Source organism: Trichomycterus rosablanca, chromosome 20 (assembly GCF_030014385.1).
Source record: "Trichomycterus rosablanca isolate fTriRos1 chromosome 20, fTriRos1.hap1, whole genome shotgun sequence".
Classification (NCBI taxonomy): domain Eukaryota; kingdom Metazoa; phylum Chordata; class Actinopteri; order Siluriformes; family Trichomycteridae; genus Trichomycterus; species Trichomycterus rosablanca.
In genome coordinates this window covers 21,466,261-21,486,711 of record NC_086007.1, presented here as the reverse complement: position 1 = coordinate 21,486,711, position 20,451 = coordinate 21,466,261, and the positions used below count along the sequence as shown (strand labels likewise).

The 20,451-nt window shown below is 38.2% G+C and overlaps 1 protein-coding gene across 2 annotated transcripts in view; it reads left to right on the top strand.

Moving 5' to 3' along the window:
* Nucleotides 1-20,451, top strand: part of dscaml1 (Down syndrome cell adhesion molecule like 1) — a 94,503-nt gene that overhangs the window by 36,385 nt on the left and 37,667 nt on the right. The window contains exons 4-7 of one of the 2 annotated variants that reach the window (XM_063016316.1): nucleotides 15,530-15,676; nucleotides 15,894-16,172; nucleotides 18,283-18,558; nucleotides 20,119-20,415. In XM_063016316.1, coding sequence (XP_062872386.1) covers nucleotides 15,530-15,676; nucleotides 15,894-16,172; nucleotides 18,283-18,558; nucleotides 20,119-20,415 — 999 coding nt within the window. The remainder of the gene's footprint in view (nucleotides 1-15,529; nucleotides 15,677-15,893; nucleotides 16,173-18,282; nucleotides 18,559-20,118; nucleotides 20,416-20,451) is intronic. The other variant, XM_063016315.1, reaches the window with a different exon arrangement.

The following is a 20,451-nucleotide window of genomic DNA, read 5'->3' as shown; positions in this document are numbered from 1 at the left end:
TAGACTTCTTGGACATTTCGACTAACTGATTGCTAACTGAATTGCTGTAGGATTGCAAGGATGGGCTCATAGTGCAGATTAACCAGTAAACGTGAGGCACTTGGAGCAATTTCATGGCCGGTATGAGAAAACATTTTGTCATCTGCTGTAGCAAAAGGTCAGACCTCTGATCACCTTTGCTTATAACCATGCACACAAATACATACAACCATTAGACAGCCAGCCAGTGAGTTCTGCCAGCTTTGTATATAATCCCTCAGACAAATTGCAAGGCTTGCTCCTCCTCCGTCTCCTCCCTACTTCTGCATACATCCGCTCTCCTTTCAGCGGCAATTGGATTTGAATAAAGACGGCTTTCCCTTTCTCTTCTATTCTTCTTTAATTTGGCGAACACAGACTTGCCTGGGGAGACTAAAGCCAGCAGTGGAGAGAAATCACATTTGAGATCTCTGTCTGTCTCTTTTTTGCGGCTTAGTCTCTTAATGCTTGGATCATAAGGGGAGAAAGAGTTAAAAATGTAATCCTCTTGAATCCCTAAGTACGATTGGATGAAGACAATTAAAACAGGCCAGTTTCTTTTACATTCAAATATTATATTATATCATATTATGATTTATGGCAATCATGTTAGGGTTGGTAAAGGCTGTAATATTTTACATTTAATAAATATTTAAGTATTTTTTCCATATATTTCCAGTAAATTTATTCATTTTAATTGAACACAAATATGTATTTTGACTGATCGGAAAGTCTGTAAAATAATAATAATAATAATAATAATAATTAAAAAAAATAAATAATAATAATAATAATAATTAAATGTTTTAAATATTACAGCTGCAAAATTTTTTTTATATTTAAATAACCTCCAGTTTTTGGGAAGATTTAACACATGTAGCAATGTGTGTAAAGGCTGTAATATTTTACATTTAATAAATATTTAAGTATTTTTTTCCATATATTTCCAGTCCATTTATCCATTTTAATTGAACACAAATATGTATTTTGACTGTTCGGAAAGTCTGTAAAATAATAATAATAATAATAATAATAATAATAATAATAATAATAATAATTAAATGTTTTACATATTACAGCTGCAAAGATATTTTATATTTAAATTACCTGCAGTTTTTGGGAAGATTTAACACAACATGTAGCAATTATGGTTTAAAAAGCTTCCTAAAGTTTATCATTAATAAATTCTTTAATGATTTGCTAATACAAAATATTACAAACACATTAAAATCACTAACTAGTGGTTTAATAGGTTCAGCTAATGGAACATAAACTAGCAATAAACTGCATTACAACTGCCAAACTTCCCTAGAATTCACAAGTCAAAACAATACACAGATAAATAAAGACAAAATAGAATTAAAAAATAAAGAAGAAAAAAAGAGGTGTGTACATAACCCCAAGAACACTATACATACAGTGAAATATGAAGATGGGGGGCATAAAGATATAAGACTGCTACTTGTGCCGCTCAGGTGGCACAGCGGTAAAACACACTAGCACACCAGAGCTGACATTTCGAACTCGTCGACTGCCATCCGGCTGGGCTGGGCGCCTGCATGAACAACGATTAGCTTGTTTCTCATACAGGGTGGGAGCCGGATAGGGACCTCATAACTGATGCAAGTACGACCTCTGCTGGCTGATTGATGGTGCCTACACAGAGTCTAGTAATAATGCGCTGATCAGGGTGTCTCTGTACACAAAGCTGATCCGCATACGAACTCGCCTCGTGCAGGTGAAAAGATGCAGTCGGCTACTGCACACGTGTCGGAGGGGACACATCAGTAGAGAGGACACGTAAAGCAGTCGGGTAATTGGATACGACTAGATTGGGAGGAGCATTGGGAAAAATGCTACTTGCAAATGATAATGGGGCATTACACATTATCAAAATAAAAAAATAAATAGGGTGATATACTAGGACATATTAGAGACAAAAATATATATTTCTATCAGCTAATTAAATAAATCTGAATATTTTAACAAGAAAATAACACCCAACCAAAAAGTTAAAATAAATTGGCTCTAATAACCAAGTACTGGAGCCTATCCCAGCTTTTCAATGGGTGCAAGGCACACAGTAACACCCTGGCAGACACACACACAATTCAGTGTCTCCAATGAACCTGCCTGCATGTTTTTGGACTGTGGGAGGAAACTGGAGCACCCGGAGCAAACCCACGCAGACACGGGAAGAACATGCAAACTCCACACAGAAAGGACCCGGACTGCCCAACCTGGGGATCGAACCCAGACGCTGTGAGGCGACAGAGCTACCCACTTGGCCACCGTGCCACTCATCTATAAATCTAACACTACTTGACCTGATATACTCATACTAGAACAACACACACCAACTTGTAGTGCTGAGAATGGTCCCCACCCAAACATTATCAGGTCAGTTGGGGTATCATGACGGTCCTGTTTTAATTGATGGATGTAGTACAGGGTGGTGACAAGTGTAAGAGCAACAGATGTGCAACAGTCAATAACTGTATACCCAATAGTTCCCTAAAGGTTGCAATTGTGTGTATTTTAGTGTGTACTAGACGAATAATGAAGTCTCTTTTATCTTGTGTGTGTGTGTGTGTGTGTGTGGTTTTGTCTACAGAAGTAGGTTGATGTTGGGCAGGGTGAATAATTGAAGGCGTAGGCCACAGAGGGTCTTTAACCCTAAACCCAAGACAAGACACCAATTAATAATGCAGCAAGAGACACTGATACACATACACACATCATACACATACATACACACACACACACACACACACACACACACACACATGTGTTCTTGGTATATACAGTACATAAACATTGTATTGTAATTGAGAATTGGTGCATGTTTGAAAGAAAGAAAGGCAGTGTTGCATGTGTGTGTGCCACATGGTTGTCAGGCCTAGTTGTCAGGCTCAGACAGGCTCCTTGGTTCCTGTGGTTTGTTTCTGTGTGTGTGTGTGTGTGAGAGAGAGTGATTGTCAGGCTAGTATGTACAGTGTGTGTCACCAGCATGGGTAATAGGGAGGGACCTGTCAGCTCACTTAATGCAGCTAATGTGTCCTCGAGCCAGGGGACATGAATCCGAACCATCAGTGTGCATTCACACACACATATATGTACTACGTTTGCATCACACAAACACACACACACACATACACACACACACACACATACACACACACTAACGTCATTTCTTCTAAAATATACACCACCTCCTTGTTTCTACACTCACTGTCCATTTTATCAGCTCCACTTACCATATAGGAGCACTTTGTAGTTCTACAATTACTGACAGTAGTCCATCTGTTTCTCTACATACTTTTGTTTTAGCTTTCACCCTGTTCTTCAATGGTCAGGACCACCACAGAGCAGGTATTATTTAGGTGGTGGATCATTCTCAGCAGTTGGCTTGATATATTTTTGGTTGGTGGACTATCCTCAGTCCAGCAGTGACAGTGACTGGTCCTGTGGGGGTCCTGACCATTAAAGAACAGCATGAAAGGGGGCTAACAAAGCATGCAGAGAAACAGATGGACTACAGTCAGTAATTGTAGAACTACAAAGTGCTTCTATATGGTAAGTAGAGCTGATAAAATGGACAGTTTGTGTAGAAACCAGGAGGTGGTTTTAATGTTATGGCTGATCGGTGTATATATAAACACAATCTAACACAAAGAAATATCACACATTATTTGAGGTTACAAAACAGTATCCCTAAATATACAACCCCGAATCATAAAAAGTTGGGACAGTATGGAAAAAACAGCTAACACAGCTTACATTTACTTTCATTTCATTGCATACAGTATGAAGGGACTTAGTGTGGACACTGAAAAACCCAGCTTCCCGAACAAACTAAATCCTAGTAACACGCTCCACCAACTGGCCATGAACAGTTGTGCCACCTCAGCCCATTGTTTTGAATTGGTTTATTGATTGGGCCCATTGGCGGGGACAGCTGATGACATTGCTTTATAAGTAGTGCGTCTAAATAATCTGCCTTCAAGAGTTTGATGTCTTATTAGAATCCTCTCTACTGAGGCAGCTGCCTAAGTAGGCAGCAAGGCAGCTCACTAGGTTTTCAGGCAGAGAAATTGGACAAATTTCACCATAATGATAGACCTCACAAATTCTTCATTGTTAAGAAGTTGAAAACAGCTGGACTAATCCAATCAAATCTTACAATGAAATACATAAAATACATACTATAAGTGTTTTCTGGGTGCAAGGCAAGGACACACACTGGGCAGGATGCCAGTCTATCCAGGAACAACACGCACCAATACGTCACAGTTTCATTATAGTCATAGTTTACAATGTTTGAAATGTGTTGTCATGACCATATATGGTCATATATGGTCTAAACCATAATAAAATTGCAATTGCAAAGCACACCTACACACAGCCACGTGCACTCATCATCACTGGATCACATCATCAATGTGTTTGGGAGCGTGTGTGTTGTATGTGCATGTCTCAAGAGAGAAAAAGAAACAACACATTACCCATGCCACAGCAGATGTCACCAGGCACATGGGGCATGGCTCATCAATTATGAAGCAGCTCTTTTCTCCTTTACCCTCCCTTTTCTTGCTCTTCTAGAAATCACATGTAGATCTCATCTAGATTTTATCACTTCGTTTCTGTCTCGATAAGCAAAATAAAAGCGTGGTACACTAATAAGTCTTTAGTACACACAGCTAGAGAGATCTGTACAGAGCATTTCAAATCATGTGCATGCAAGCTACTACTCCTAATAATTTGTATAAATTATTAATATACAATAACTATTTATTAAGTTATTTATTATTAATTCATAATTAATATTATTGCTACTGTCATTATTATTATTATTATTATTATTATTAAATAAACTGTAAATCTTAATAAGACATACATTTAAAGTAAATACATTTAAATAAAAAATATTGTAATAAATAATGCGTTTTAATAAAAAAGATTTGATTATATTTTATTTTATATTTTTGTAAAAATATCCATTATTTTATTATATATATATTCAGTATTTTTCTACCATGTTTAACAGTGATCATTTTTAAAAGTTTATATATATATATATATATATATATATATATATATATATATATATATATATATATATATATATATATATATAAATATATATATTATTTATATATAATATTTATATGCAAATATATATAATATATAATATTATTACATTTGTTTATTATTAATTTATTATTATTATTATTGCTATTATTGTATTTTTATTATTATTACTATTATTATTAAATAAACTTTACATATTAATAATACATACATTTTAAGTAATTTCATTTTAATTATTTAATAAAAATGCTTTGTTTAAATATTATATTATATTTTCATAAAAATCTCAATAATATATATATATATAATATTTATATAAGTTAATATATAATATATATAAATATATATATAATATTATTATATAGATATAATATAGTATTTATTACATTATTTATTATTAATTTATTATTATTACTATTGTTTTTATTATTATTACTATTTTATTAAATAATTTTTAAATATTAATAAAACATACATTTTAAGTTAATAATTGTAATTATTTAATAAAAATGTTTTCTTTAAAATAATTTTATAAAAATTAAAAAAGTATTTTATTATATTTATATAAAAATCTCCATTTATATATATATATATATATATATATATGATTTTTCTACCATGTTTAACAGTAATAATTTTCAAAAGTCATATATAACAGTATATTTTCAAAATATATATATATATATATATATATATATATGATATGTAAATATATATAATATTACACATATAGAAATATACAGTATATATATATATATAAAATATATAGTATTTATTACATTATTTATTATTAATTTATTATTACTATTATTATTATTTATTGCTATTATTAATAAATACATTTTAAATATTAATATTACATACATTTTAAGTACATTTTTATTTATACATTTATTAACCTTTAAAAATTATCACTGTAATACATGGTAGAAAAATCTGATTTCAATAAAAAATCTCCATAAAATAAATCCATCTTTATATTTTGTTCCCCTTATTCTCTTATCCTTTCCCCCATCCCCCTGTTTCCCTTTTCTGTTTACTGATCATAGGCACATTGGGTAAATTAGGGCAGAGCATGGGGCACTGATGCAGAAGAGACAGTGGTGCAACGATGGTTCCAGTACAGTGACACTTTAATTCTGTCTCTCTCCTTCTGCTTTTTTTTCCCCCCCATTTCATTTTACTTTTGGATTTGGGTGATTCTAGTAAAATGTTCAAGTGGCCCACTTATGTTGCCAATGAAATGTCAATTTGACCTGAGTGAGCAAGAAAGAAAGAAACTGTAGAGTAATAAAAAGTGGTAGCATTCACTGAGACAATGTGTAGCTGTGTTTCTGAATATCTTAGGTTCACTACATCATTTTTCTATTTACAGTGTTATTACAAATGTAACTACAGACATTCACACACATGAAATAAAATATGTAGTCACACACCAAGGTTGTAATCACAATATACATTTGGGATGGGGGCATGTCCACCTTAATATTCAGATATGCTTCAAATGCCCCCCCCCCCCCCCCAATATACTAATGTAAAAATAATAAATAAACATATTCCACTCACTAGCTTTGTTTAATGTTAAGTTCCATCTCTGTGTTTTGAACTTAAAGGAAAAAAATTAAGAGGAAGGCGAATCTGTTGATCATTATATTTTAATCTACATTTATATATTAGTTATTTATTTTATGCTACATTTATCATATGTGCTGTGTGTATCATAAAGTGACTTGAGACTTGACTTGGAGTTTAGCCTAAAGACTTGTGACTTCACTTGGAGTCTAGCCAAAAGACTCATGACTTGACTTGGAGTCTAGCTTAAAGACTTGTGACTCGACTTGGACTCTAGCCTAAAGACTTGTGACCTAACTTGGAGTCTAGCCAAAAGACTTCTGTCTACACTTGCAGTCTAGCTTAAAAACTTGACTTAATTTGGAGTCTAGCCAAAACACTTGTGACCTGACTAGAAGTCCAGCCAAAAAACTCCTGACTTGACTCTCAGTCTAGGTTAAAGACTCTAGCCTTGAAGTCTAGCCTAAAGACTCATGACATGACTTGGAGTGAAGCCTAGAGACTCATGACTTGAACTGGAGTCTAGCTTAAAGTCTCATGACTTGACTTAGAGTCTAGCAAAAAGACTTGTGACTTGACTAGAAGTCCAGCCAAAAGACTCCTGACTTGACTCTCAGTCTAGGATAAAGTCTCTAGCCTTGAAGTCTAGCCTAAAGACTCATGCCCTGACTTGAAGTCTAGCCTAAAGACTCGTGACATGACTTGCACTCTAGCCTAAAGACTCGTGACATGACTTGGAGTCTAGCCTAAAGACTCAGGCCTTGACTTGTACTCTAGCCTAAAGACTCGTGACATGACTTGGAGTCTAGCCTAAAGACTCAGGCCTTGACTTGTACTCTAGCCTAAAGACTCGTGACATGACTTGGAGTCTAGCCTAAAGACTCATGCCAAACAATTCGTGACATACCTTAAAGTCTAGCCAAGAGACTTGTGACTTGACTTGCAGTCTAGCTTAAAGAGACTCATGACTTGACCTGGAGTCTAGCCTATAGACAGAATTAGAACTAGAATTAGAACTAGAATTAGAATTTGACTTGGAGTCTAGCCTAAAGACTTTTGACTTACACTCTAGCTTAAAAAGACTCATGACTTGACCTGGAGTCTAGCCTACAGACCTCACTTGTATTTTAGCCTAAAGACAGAATTAGAACTAGAATTAGAATTTGAATTGGAGTCTAGCCTAAAGACTCGTGACTTTACTTGGATTTTACCGTTAAGACAGAATTAGAACTAGAATTAGAACTAGAATTAGAATTTGAATTGGAGTCTAGTCTAAAGACTGCAATTTCAGATAATCATTTTTCCAACTTGTAAGTGATTTATTAATGTGTTTAATAAAGATAAAACAATTATTTTTATAAATTATATTATTGATATAGGTGTGTTTGTACAGACTTGATTTATTTATTTACTCATTTTAATATTCAGTTACTCAGCTGTTTCTTTCCCTACACCCCACTGACACGTGTGTATCAGCCAATTGCTGCTTTTCAGAACTAAATATCTTTTTAAGCACCTTAACAGACAATTTACCACTTTTAAATGTTACACGGACAATAAGAGATACCAGCGAGTCTGAGAATACCTTTAGACTTCTGCGAGTAATGTTCTGGCTGTGATGTAGGAGCAGATAACACCACTCTCCTTGGAGAGGCTCTGTATTGATTGGTGTGGGAAAAGCCTATGTGTGTGTGTGTGTGTGTGTGTGTGTTACCTTACTTTATTGTATGAATTATTCATTGATGGACTTAACAGAACAGGAATAGCATTTACCATTATGCTTTTTGGAAAAACAGTCCGTTCATGGTGTGTTTACCTGTTGCTGAATATTATTACATATAATTTATTAGATTTAATATTCTGGCTTGTTAGGAGTAGTGTCCACGTTAATAATCTATGAGCTTTAATTATTTAAAAAGGTAGACTTATACCTAGAAGAGCTGTATGCCAGAGATTGGGACTCGGGATCGAATCCGAGCCGCACGTAAGTCGCACACACAGCGACTTCAGACTCGACTCGGACTCGTTTCAAATGACTCGGACTCGACTCGTGACTCGCATAAAATGACTATATGATAAGATGAATATATATATATATATACACACACATACATATACTGTATATACACACACACATTTTCTTAAGTCAAAATGTTCGTTAGTTAAACCTATTTTTCCCATAAGAAATAATGTAAACAGAATTAATCCATGCCAGACCTCCCAAACCACCCCCTTACCTAACCTTTCTATGTCTTAAATAGTCTTTTTTGTTAGAAATATAAGTATATTATCCCTCAAATCTTAAATTATAAAATAGACATTACTGTAATAAACAGTAATAAACAACAATACACAGTAGTACTGTACATAAAACACACCACGTTTCAGTACAGTACGTGTGCTGTACCATACACCATAATAAATTTCCTTCTTTTTTTATAAAATGTATCTACCAGAAACAACGATAACTCTCATATTTCTCTATTATTGCTTTCTTTATTTTAATAGTGTTGTATTTTGTAGGTGTAATTGCACAAAAGAAAGAATACTTTACTCAGCAATTTCCTTCTCGTCTCTCACTCACTGTCCCCTCTGTCTGATACACAGTGACATCTACTGGCAGGTATAATTATTCAACAACGAATAGTAATAGATTTGTTCATTTTCTCACCACTGCGCTCTATCTGCACATTCTTTGGGGACATTTTAATATTCAATTTTACAAAATATAAAGAAAACACCGAAAAAACACAGTCCGCTGTCCGAATGTTCGCTCACTGTGTATATATAGAAAGAGAGAGACGGTCGGAGTTAACTTGTTCGTGACGTCACGTGTTTCGCGAATTTCGGTTCGTAATCCGAAATTTGTTCATAAGTTAAGTTGAAAAAGATCGTTCGTAACCCAAAATGTTCGTATGGTGAACCGTTCGTAACCCAAGGGTCCACTGTATTATATAGAATATTATATTATTTGTTTATTTCTACGCTACATTTCCAATATATGTTTTGTGTATATTATATTCACTCGTGACTCGACTCGGACTCTAGCCTAAAGACTCGTGACTCGACTCGGACTCGTATTTTGTGACTTGTGAACATCTCTGCTGTATGCGTTTGCATATCTTTCTCGGTTTTTGTTTATGCAAGGAGGTCTAGGTGTGAGACAGAGAGAGAAAGTGCGTAAACTGAATAATAGAATGAACTGATAATAGAATGGAGTTAATTGGGCATTGCTTTGTGAATGTACTTGTGATATAGAGTTACAAATAGAGATACAAAAAAATGGCAATATGGAAAGAATGGCGGCTATTTGCTGTTATAAATATCCTCCCCTACCAGTTCTTCCCTCTAATCATCAGGCATCTACGCACATTTTCTCCGCTTCCTCCTTTTCCCTCATCTTCTGTTTATTTTTCCCCTTTTTTTATTTCTCTCCCACCCCCACCTTGCACATTCCGCCCCTTGAATATTTATGGGCAGTCAAATGAGCTTGGCTGTCTGTGCTGGCAGCCTATAACCATATCTACCAGTGTAGAAATAACAGAAGCGCCATGCTCACGAATTTTCTGGTCGATTTTACGGCTCTGGTTCCATTTGTATACTGTATATATTACAGATCTATGTTTTCCCTTCATCAGATATTCCGGGTTTCAGGTTTACATTGTAGATTGTAGAAGAAGAGGAGACGAGGGGTGAGGTAGGGGGTAAGGAAGTGAGAAGAGCGGCAGCTGGCATTTGACGGTGAGGCATGCTTTTTTAATGAGCACATTAGTCCTCCACAGACCCGCTCTCCTTCAACCCCTGTGCTGCAAAGGATGATGAGAGGAAGAGTGAAAGAGGAGGAAGGAGAAGAGCCGAGGATGAGGGTAGGAGGGTAGGGGACGAGGAGGAATTGGTAGGCTGAGGGATAAGTAACAAGGGTGAAGAGAGTGACAGTAAGGGGTCAAAGGGGAAAGGAATGAGAAAACAAAAGGTTAAAAGGATGTTACATCATTGAACTGTCAGGCTGAGTGAGAAAGGGAGTACCTTGAAACTCAACATCAATTGGTTCTGGGAGTGGCATTGAGTTTCAAGGGGTTTTTTTTCCATAAGGATGTATAGGAAATCTGTTCATGTGTTCCATGGTTCTAGCATAAAGGCTTGTGACTTCACTTGGAGTCTAGCCTAAAGGCTTGTGACTTCACTTAGAGTCTAGCCTAAAGACTCATGACATGACTTGGAGTCTAGCATAAGGACTTGTGACTTCACCTGGAGTCTAGCCTAAAGACTTGTGACCTGACTTGGAGTTTAGCCAAAAGACTTGTGACCTGACTTGGAGTCTAGCCTAAAGACTTGTGACTTGACTTGGAGTCTGGCCTAAAGACCTCTGACGTGACTTGGAGTCTAGCCTAAAGACTCCTGACTTGAATTGAAGTCTAGCCTAAAGACTCATGACTTGACTTGGAGTCTAGCCTAAAGACTCGTGACTTGACTTGGAGTCTAGCCTAAAGACTCATGACTTGACTTGGAGTCTAGCCTAAAGACTCATGACTTGACTTGGAGTCTATCCTAAAGACTCCTGACTTGACTTGGAGTTTAGCCTAAAGTCTCGTGACTTGAATTGAAGTCTAGCTTAAAGACTCGTGACTTGACTTGGAGTCTAGCCTAAAGACTCCTGACTTGACTTGGAGTCTAGCCTAAAGACTCGTGACATGACTTGGAGTCTAGCCTAAAGACTCGTGACTTGACTTGGAGTCTAGCCTAAAGACTCGTGACTTGACTTGGAGTCTAGCCTAAAGACTCCTGAACTGCCCTATAGGTGAATGGGTGTGTGTATATATGTGTGTCTGCCCTGCAATGAACTGGCGCCCCGCCCAGGGTGTTACTGTGTGCCTTGCGCCCATTGAAAAGCTGGGATAGGCTCCAGCACACACACACACACACCCTTTCCTGCGACTGGATATTCTGATTGGATAAGCGGTTAAAAAAAATGAGTGAGTGAGTAAAGTCCCCCTAGGTATGAGTGTGTGTGAATGTGTGTATGTGTCTTTGCTTGGTGATGGACTGGCAACCTATCTGGGGTGTTTTCTAAATTTCGCCTGGTGAATCAGACCCATTGTGACCCTGAATAGGATAAAAAAGATGGTGGTTTAAAAAAGATAATAAATGAATAAATGAATAAATAAATAAATAAATAAATAAATAAATAAATAAATAAATAAATAAAAAATGTCAGGTTATATTGAGTCTTTAATTTAATTATGTATTTAATTACATTTAATCATTGTCTTAAATGATTTTGCTGATATGATGATTTGTAATAAAAAACATTGTATTATTTAATATATTATATTATCATTTTTGATTCCCACCGTAAATATAACAACTTACCAATGCTGACACATTATAGTCATTCCCTTTCTCCGTACGCCCGGGCACCCCCAACCCACCCCCACCCCCCATCTGTGCGCACGGCCCTGCAGCGCCCCCTATCCGGTGTCACGTGAGCACAGGGGCCCTAGCAACAGTGAATGCGCGAGCGGAAAGTGGAGCAAGAAAGAAGAGGATGGGAAAGAGACGCAGAACATTAATAAGTAATGGGCTGAACAGTTTGAAATGCCACCCTCGTTAACATTACAGAGGCGCCGTCATTTGCATACGGCTCCAAGAACAAATCTAAGCTATGTCAGCAGCAAAATGCCAGTTCATATCCGTTTCTTTGCTTTTCCCGACACACCTTGCTTTGGGTTGGGTGTATTCTCCATAGAATCAGCTTTTTATTGTCGGTTTTGTGCCTCTAATCTGCTTCTTGATATGATAGGATGATAGGATCTAACACCATTGGTCTTTATGTGTTTTTATAATACTAGCAAAGTGTTGCAAGTGTATTTTCTGTATTTATTATGGCTTTTTTGTCAGTCACAAGCCGTACACTTGTTCTATACCACGTATGCTCGGAGTGAGATGTGACTGGAAGGCTTAACACATAAATTCACAAGCATGCATTTCTTTATTTTAACTAATATGATGCCCCAGGCTTCCCACTCTATAGACTCTTGGAATAACAGTGCGGTGTGTGCGGTGTGTATACGAGCGTGTGTGAATGTGTGTGATTTACAAGGGAGTCGGCAGGCCTCACAAACCCCTCCTAAACCTTTCACACATTCTTACCTTAAGGCAAAGGCAGACCAGACAGGAATAGATCTCGGGTCTCAAATGGAGCTTATTTTGAGCAGATCTGGGAATTTTCTGAACGTGGCCTCTTTGCCTCTTCTAGTTTATTTTCTATATTTCTTTTTTTTTCCTTATTATTATTTAAAATGTGTGTAAGACCCCAAATAAGCAAGCAAGCTTCAACACAGGTAACATACTGCAACAGCTCAGAGTCTTCAATTGCGTCAATGAGGCATTTGTGGACTCCCCTCTTTAGACTATCCCACGTGTTTTATATATTTGTTAATAAACCTCCATTCCTGCATTTCAGGCCTGCAACACATTCCAAAAAAAGTTAGGACGGGGGAAATTTAGGGCTATTAATGATGTGATTCCAAACAGGTGATGTCAACAGGTGATTGTAATCATGGTTTGGTACAAAAGCAGCATCCAGGAAAGACTGAGTCTTTGATGAGCAAACATGATCAGAGGATCTCCAGTTTGTCCACAAATGCATGAGAAAATTTGCAATGTTTAAAAACAATGTACCTCAAAGAAAGATTGGAAGGGATTTGCATATTTCTCCCTCTACAGTGCATAATATCATCAAACCATTCAAGAAATTGGGAGGAATTTCAGTGCATACAGGCCGAGGGCGCAAGCTCAACCTGAACGCCTGTGATCTTCCATCCCTCGGACGGCACTGCATCAAGAACCACCACTCAACAATAGCTGATATAACCACATGGGTGAGGGATTACTTTGGCAAACCTTTGTCAAGCACTACAATACAGAGTTACATGCACAAATACCACTTAAAACTTTACTGTGCATAAAAAGAAGCCTCATGTTAACCATGCCCAGAAGAGGCGTCGACTTCTCTGGGCTCGGAAGCATCTAGGATGGACCATCACACAGTGGAAACGTGTATTGTGGTCAGATAAATCAGCATTCCATGCCATGTGCTCCGGACCAAAGATGAAAAGAACCATCCAGACTGTTATCAGGAACAAGTCCAAAAGCCAGGGTCTGTCATGGTACGGGGCTGTGTCAGTGCCCTTGGCAAAGGTCATTTACACTTCTGTGATGGCAGCATTAATGCAGAAAAGTACATTGAGATCTTAGAGCAACATGTGCAGCCTTCAGCCTTCAAGATTTTTCAACAAGACGATGCAAAACCACATGCTGCACACATTACAAAGGCATGGCTGTGGAAGAAGAGGGTACGGGTACTGGACTGGCCTGCCTGCAGTCCTGACCTGTCCCCAATAGAGAACGTGTGGAGATGACCTCGTACTGTTGCACATCTTAAGACGGGTTTGCAGGAAGAATGGGACAAAATAAAAGCTGAAACACTAAATCACTTGGTATCATCGGTGCCAAAACGTCTTTTAAGTGTGGTGAAAAGGAACGGCAACATTACAAAGTGGTCAATACTTTAGTGTCCCATTTTTTTTGGAATGTGTTGCAGGCCTGAAATGCAGGAATGGATGTTTATTAATAAATGAGTCATGTCAAAGTAAATGTAAGAAACAAGCACTTGAGGGTGGCAACCTGGCAGATGTGGGGCTTAAACCAGTGACCTTCCAGATACTAGTCCTATTCTTTAACCAATGAGCTCCCACTGCCCACGTGCATTGATTAAATTGTTGCATTAATTTTCTTTACATTTTTATCTCAATATTTCCAGTAATTCATTCTCCCTGCTATCCTAGTCTTCATTTTAATACCCCTTCCACCTCTCTACAGAGATTTTTTTTTCTTCCTCTGCCTTCCAACGCCTGCCACGCACCCACCCCCTGTGCGCTCTCACTCCGGTTGAAGTGTTGTGACAGGCTTGCGCTGATGTTGTGGAGGGTTAACATCGCCAAGTGCATATTATCCTGTAAGGCTTAATATGCAGGTTGGAGCATGGGACAACTCTCAAATTACAGTTTGCCAAAGCTAGCACTCAGCATGACAACAATACCCGTGTAGACGAACACACACACGCAATTAAATATAGCCCAGGTATTTATACTGGATTCTGTACAGACCTACATATCTACATATCTAAATCTGGAAACGAACGCAGGCTTTGAATGGAGCTTTTTTCGCTCTCTACTATGCATAGACTCCTTGGTAAAGCAGTGTATTAACTAGGTGCATGTAGGGACGTATGAGAATTGGTTGTAGGATTCATTAGTGTCATTTTTTACCTGCTTGTAAAGAAAGATCGTATAACCACACACACACACCTTGTTTCTACACTCACTGTCCATTTTATCAGCTCTACTTACCATATAGAAGCACTTTGTAGTTCTACAATTACTGACTGTAGTCCACCTGTAGTCCTCAATGGTCAGGACCCCAACAGGCCCACGATTGTCAGTCACTGCAATGCTGAGAATGATCCACCACCCAAATAATATCTGCTCTGTGGTGGTCCTATGCGGGTCCTGACCATTGAAGAACAGCATGAAAGGGGGTTAACAAAGCATGCAGAGAAACAGATGGACTACATTCAGTAATTGCAGAACTACAAAGTGCTTCTATTTGGTAAGTGGAGCTGATAAAATGGACAGTGAGTGTAGAAACAAGGAGGTGGTTTGAATATATAATTATAATGTCCTGGGGATGGCAATGCTCACAGGCCCTACTACCTTGCAACCTGTATGTGATATGATTTGTATTTGCATGGTGTTTATTGACCTCTACTTTTACTTTGTGTTCCCAGGGAACAGGTTTTTCCTAACATCGTATGGGGCTCTCTACATATCGGATGTCCAAAAAGAGGATGCCCTTTCTACCTACCGCTGCATCACCAAACATAAATACAGTGGGGAGACCAGACAAAGCAATGGTGCTCGTCTATCAGTGTTAGGTATGTATGTGTATTTAAGTAGGGTTCAGAATATAAAGAAATAAAGACTTTAATTAGTTCACTGCTGTCTTGTGTTCTTGTTGGGGGCCAGATTGAGTAAAAAAAACACAAATTTTCTAATAAAACATAAAATATTGTATAATAAACGTATATTTGCATTACAAAGCTTGTTCACACTGGTACATGTGGTGTAATAACGACTTTACATGTGTTTCAGATCCCACAGAGTCCACACCCACAGTGATGGACAGCTTCCAGTCAGGTGAGGTGCAGGTGGGGCGCAGCGTGGAGTTGCCCTGCATCGCCTCGGGCTTTCCCAACCCCACCATCCGCTGGCTGAAGGACAGCAGGCCGCTTCCAGCCGACTCTCGATGGACACGCCGTCTCACCGGTCTCACTATCAGTGACCTGCGCATGGAGGACTCGGGGAACTACATCTGTGAGGTTACAAACAGCTTCGGCTCCAAGGAGGTCACCGGCTACCTTAACATCATAGGTAAGGGGATTGATGGAGGGACGTGGTTGATTTGCGATAAGGTGTTTGTAGCATCTAGAGTTTTTAAATGCTTGGGAATGAGAAAGGAGGAGTGAGTTATGTCTAAAGGGATAGGTTAAGGGTTACTTCAGAAAATCATGGTCACCACAGGGACATTATGTTGTAACCGTTGTACTACTTACTGCTAATTAATGGACATTATTGATTATGTTAGACTCCATTGATGACTTGAAGTGAATGAATTCAGATGAACTGGTGGCTTAATCTGGTGAAGTAATGCATACCGTCTATGTCCATTACAACAGCAAGCTGGTCGGTTGATGTCACTTTTCTGCTCCCTCTAATAAAAACTGTATGTGTATGAGTATAAATATATATATATATATATATATATATATATATATATATATATATATGTGTGTGTGTGTGTGTGTGTGTGTGTGTGTGTGTGTGTGTGTACAAACTTGATAGGGTGCAATTTTGTAAAAATGTAAAGAACAGTAAGAAAAAAGACCGGCGAGTTAGAAGAGTTGGGAGAGGGAGGTGGGGTGGACATTTGGACATTTAGCCAGTGGGCATATCACACTAGTGGGCTTGCACACACTCTGACAGGACAAGTGGTAAGGATGGCACACACACACACACACACACACACAAAACCCCCAGCATGTAACACCAGCTGCCTTATTGTTCACTGACATTTTCTCTTTCTTTTCTTATTCTCTCACTCTTCTGTTGGGTCTCTTTCTTGTAACAGTTCTTGCCTTTAATACACATCTGAGAATATAAAAACAAACATAAAAAAGGAAATAATGAATTGAGGGTATGGGTTCAAACCCATGATAATAATAATAATAATAATAATAATAATAATAATAATAATAATAATAATAATAACAATACTGATAATAATGTGGCAAGGGTCTGTGTTCAAACCCAAAATAATAATAATAATAATAATAATAATAATAATAATAATAATAATGTGGCAAGGGTCTGGGTTCAAACCAATAATAATAATAATAATAATAATAATAACAATAATAATAATAATAATACTAATAATAATAATAATAATAATAATGATAATAATAATAATAATAATAATAATAATGTGGCAAGGGTCTTCGTTCAAACCAACAATAATAATAATAATAATAATAATAATAATATTAATGTGGCAAGGCTCTGTGTTCAAACCCATAATAATATTAATAATAATAATAATTATTATTATTATTATATTATTATAATGTGGCAAGGGTCTGGGTTCAAACTGCTAATAATAATAATTATTTTTATTTTTATTCTTAAAAATAAAAAAACATTTCATTATCAAAACTATATCATTAATATAATTATTATTATTATTATTATTATTATGAACACAGACTTTTGTTGAGAACAAAATAACCTAACAACAGTTAATTTTGGAAACCAAAATCATCAACACATTAAGGCCTGGATTCAAAATTAAATCAACAATCAAAGTAAAAGATTAAAATTAACAACCTGATCCAATTTGCATTACCATCATCAAGGCAACACATCATGTGACTCAGTAGTGTGTATGGTCCCCACGTGCCTGTATGCACTCCAGACAATGTCTGGGCATGCTCCTGATGAGATGGCAGATGGTATCCTGGGGGATCTCCTCCCAGACCTGGATCAGAGCATCAGTGAGTTCCTGGACAACCTTTGGCACTACCAGGCGGCGTCAGATGCACTGATACATAATGTCCCAGAGGTACTCAATTGGATTCAGGTCTGGGGCATGTGAGGGCCACGCAATGGCATCAATGTCTTTGTCATATATGAACTACCGATACACTCTAGTGACATGAGGCCATGCATTGTCCTGCACCACCCAGGGCCTGCTGCATTAGGGTTAGGTCTGACAGTGGCTCTGAGGAACTTGTACTCTAACACCCCCTTGTGGAGGCTTTACATTACATCTTCTAAACCACAGTGGGATCAGATTGCCACCATTTTTATTAATTGACTATATTTTGTTGACCCACAGCATAGTAAATAAGATGTGTTATAAAGAACATGAATGCAAGCTACTTTTTCTGACCTTTCTCCACCCACTCTCTTCTTCTCTCCACAGAGCCTCTGAAGGTCACACTCTCCCCTAAGAACCTTAAGACGGGGATCAGCAGCACGGTGATCCTGTCCTGTGCTGTACAGGGTTCCCCTCACTTCACCATATCCTGGTTCCGAAACACAGAGCCTGTACTTCCAGACCAGCACTTTTCCATTCAGGGTGTCCACAACGAGACTCTGTTTATTACTGCGGCCCAGAAAAGACACTCAGGGGCCTACCAATGCTTTGCTACTCGGAAGGGTCAGACTGCACAGGACTTCTCCATTATTCTGCTAGAAGGTAAGTTGTCAGGGGGTGTATAACTGGGAAATAGAGGAAATGTGTGTGTACAGGGGAAGAATAGTCGGCTCCAGGACAAAAAATCTGTGACCTTAGGCACTAATTTTGGACAAGAAGGTATTCAGTATTTAGAGTTTATTGGGATCATCATTGAAGCATGTCTGAGTGTTATTTCAGTGGTGAACATACTAGACTAGGACCCAGATGACTGCTGGTTCAAGCCCCACCACAGCCCTTGAGTTGAGCAAGTCCCTTAAGCCTAGACTTAAACCCAATGAAACATCTTTAAAGAGTTCTAAAGATGGTAGCTTGAAAGTATCTGCTATTAAGAATGGCATGAACTGCCCTGAACAATCCAAGGGTGCTAAGGGGTCTCTTCATCCATGGGTGAAGAGACATATTCAAAGAAACTTGCAGCTGTAACTGTAAAGAAAGCCAAGATGTCAGTGGGTACAGTTTCCTCCACCATCAAAAGGCACTTAAAACCTGGGTCAAACTGACAGGATGGGGTCTAGTAGACCACCACATCAGATACATGAGAGTCAACAGCTTGAATATTTAATGGATCAATGATCAAGTACACTTGATTAAGTAAGCAGGTCTTCATTCATGTTGGGCCCTTAAGCTGAGTCCCTTAACCCTCATTGCTCAAATTGTACTCGATCGCAGTTGTAAGTCAATTTGGATAAAAGAGTCTGCTAAATGCTGCAAATTTAAATGTAAAAACCTTTGTGTACAGAGGTACATTTACTCTGAAAGAGAAGAGGGCCATCACCAAACCTTTGCCCCAAAGTTGGAAGCATACAGTGGTCATCATTATTGGCAACACAACTCTAGAGTAGCTTCAGGGAAAGTCAGCCAAAGCCTATACTTAAACCCAGTGAAATGTCTTTGGAGTGCTCTAAAGATCGTAGTTCACAGATGCTTGCCATCCAACCTGACAGAGCTCAAGAATGGGATAAACTGCCTAAATCCAAGTGTCCAGAGTTTAAAGAGACATGTTCAAAGAAACTTGCAACTGTAATGGCAAAGAAAGCAAGATATAAGTGGGTACAGTTTCCTCCACCATCAAAAGGCACTTGAAACTTGGGTCAAACAGACAGGATGGGGTCTAGTGGATATAAAAAAAACTACATCAGATACAGAGAGTCAGCAGCAAGCAAGTCTTAGTAACTAGTAACTAGAAAGTCTTAAGTGACTTTCACAGATCCTGACCCAAATCCTGACCCAAAAGAGTGACCATAGTGTTTGGCATTACTATGGAATGTCCTCTGGTCTACATTTAAGTGGTTAGCTGCTTGTCCAACAGTAGAACAATGACCTGAACTATTTGCCCTGGCAAGGTCGGCACTACCTTAGAGCACAAGAACAACATGGTAGGATCTTGGAATGGCCAGCAGGTCTCTAGACCTAAACCCTGAAATGTTGTACAGAGCTGGAGAGCAAAGCAAAATGTTAATTAATTGTGCTTAAAAAGTGATGCCATTTGTCCTGTGTAATAATTTGTGTATATGACTCATGGCATGGCTATTGTTTTGTTGTTCTCTTTATTACCCTTAGATGGCACACCGAGAATAGTTTCATCCTTCAGTGAACGCGTGGTGGCACCGGGCGAGCCCTTCTCCCTAATGTGCGCAGCCAAAGGTGCCCCTCCACCCACCATCACCTGGACCCTGGATGACGAGCCCATCGTCCGCGACTCTTCGCACCGAGCCAGTCAGTACACGCTCTCGGATGGCTCCACCGTCTCCCACGTCAACGTCAGCAACCCGCAGATCCGTGATGGGGGCGTGTACCGCTGCGCTGCACGCAACTCGGCCGGTAGCGCAGAGTACCAAGCGCGCATAAACGTAAGAGGTGCCTGTCTACTTTTCAATCTCAGTTGCTATAGGG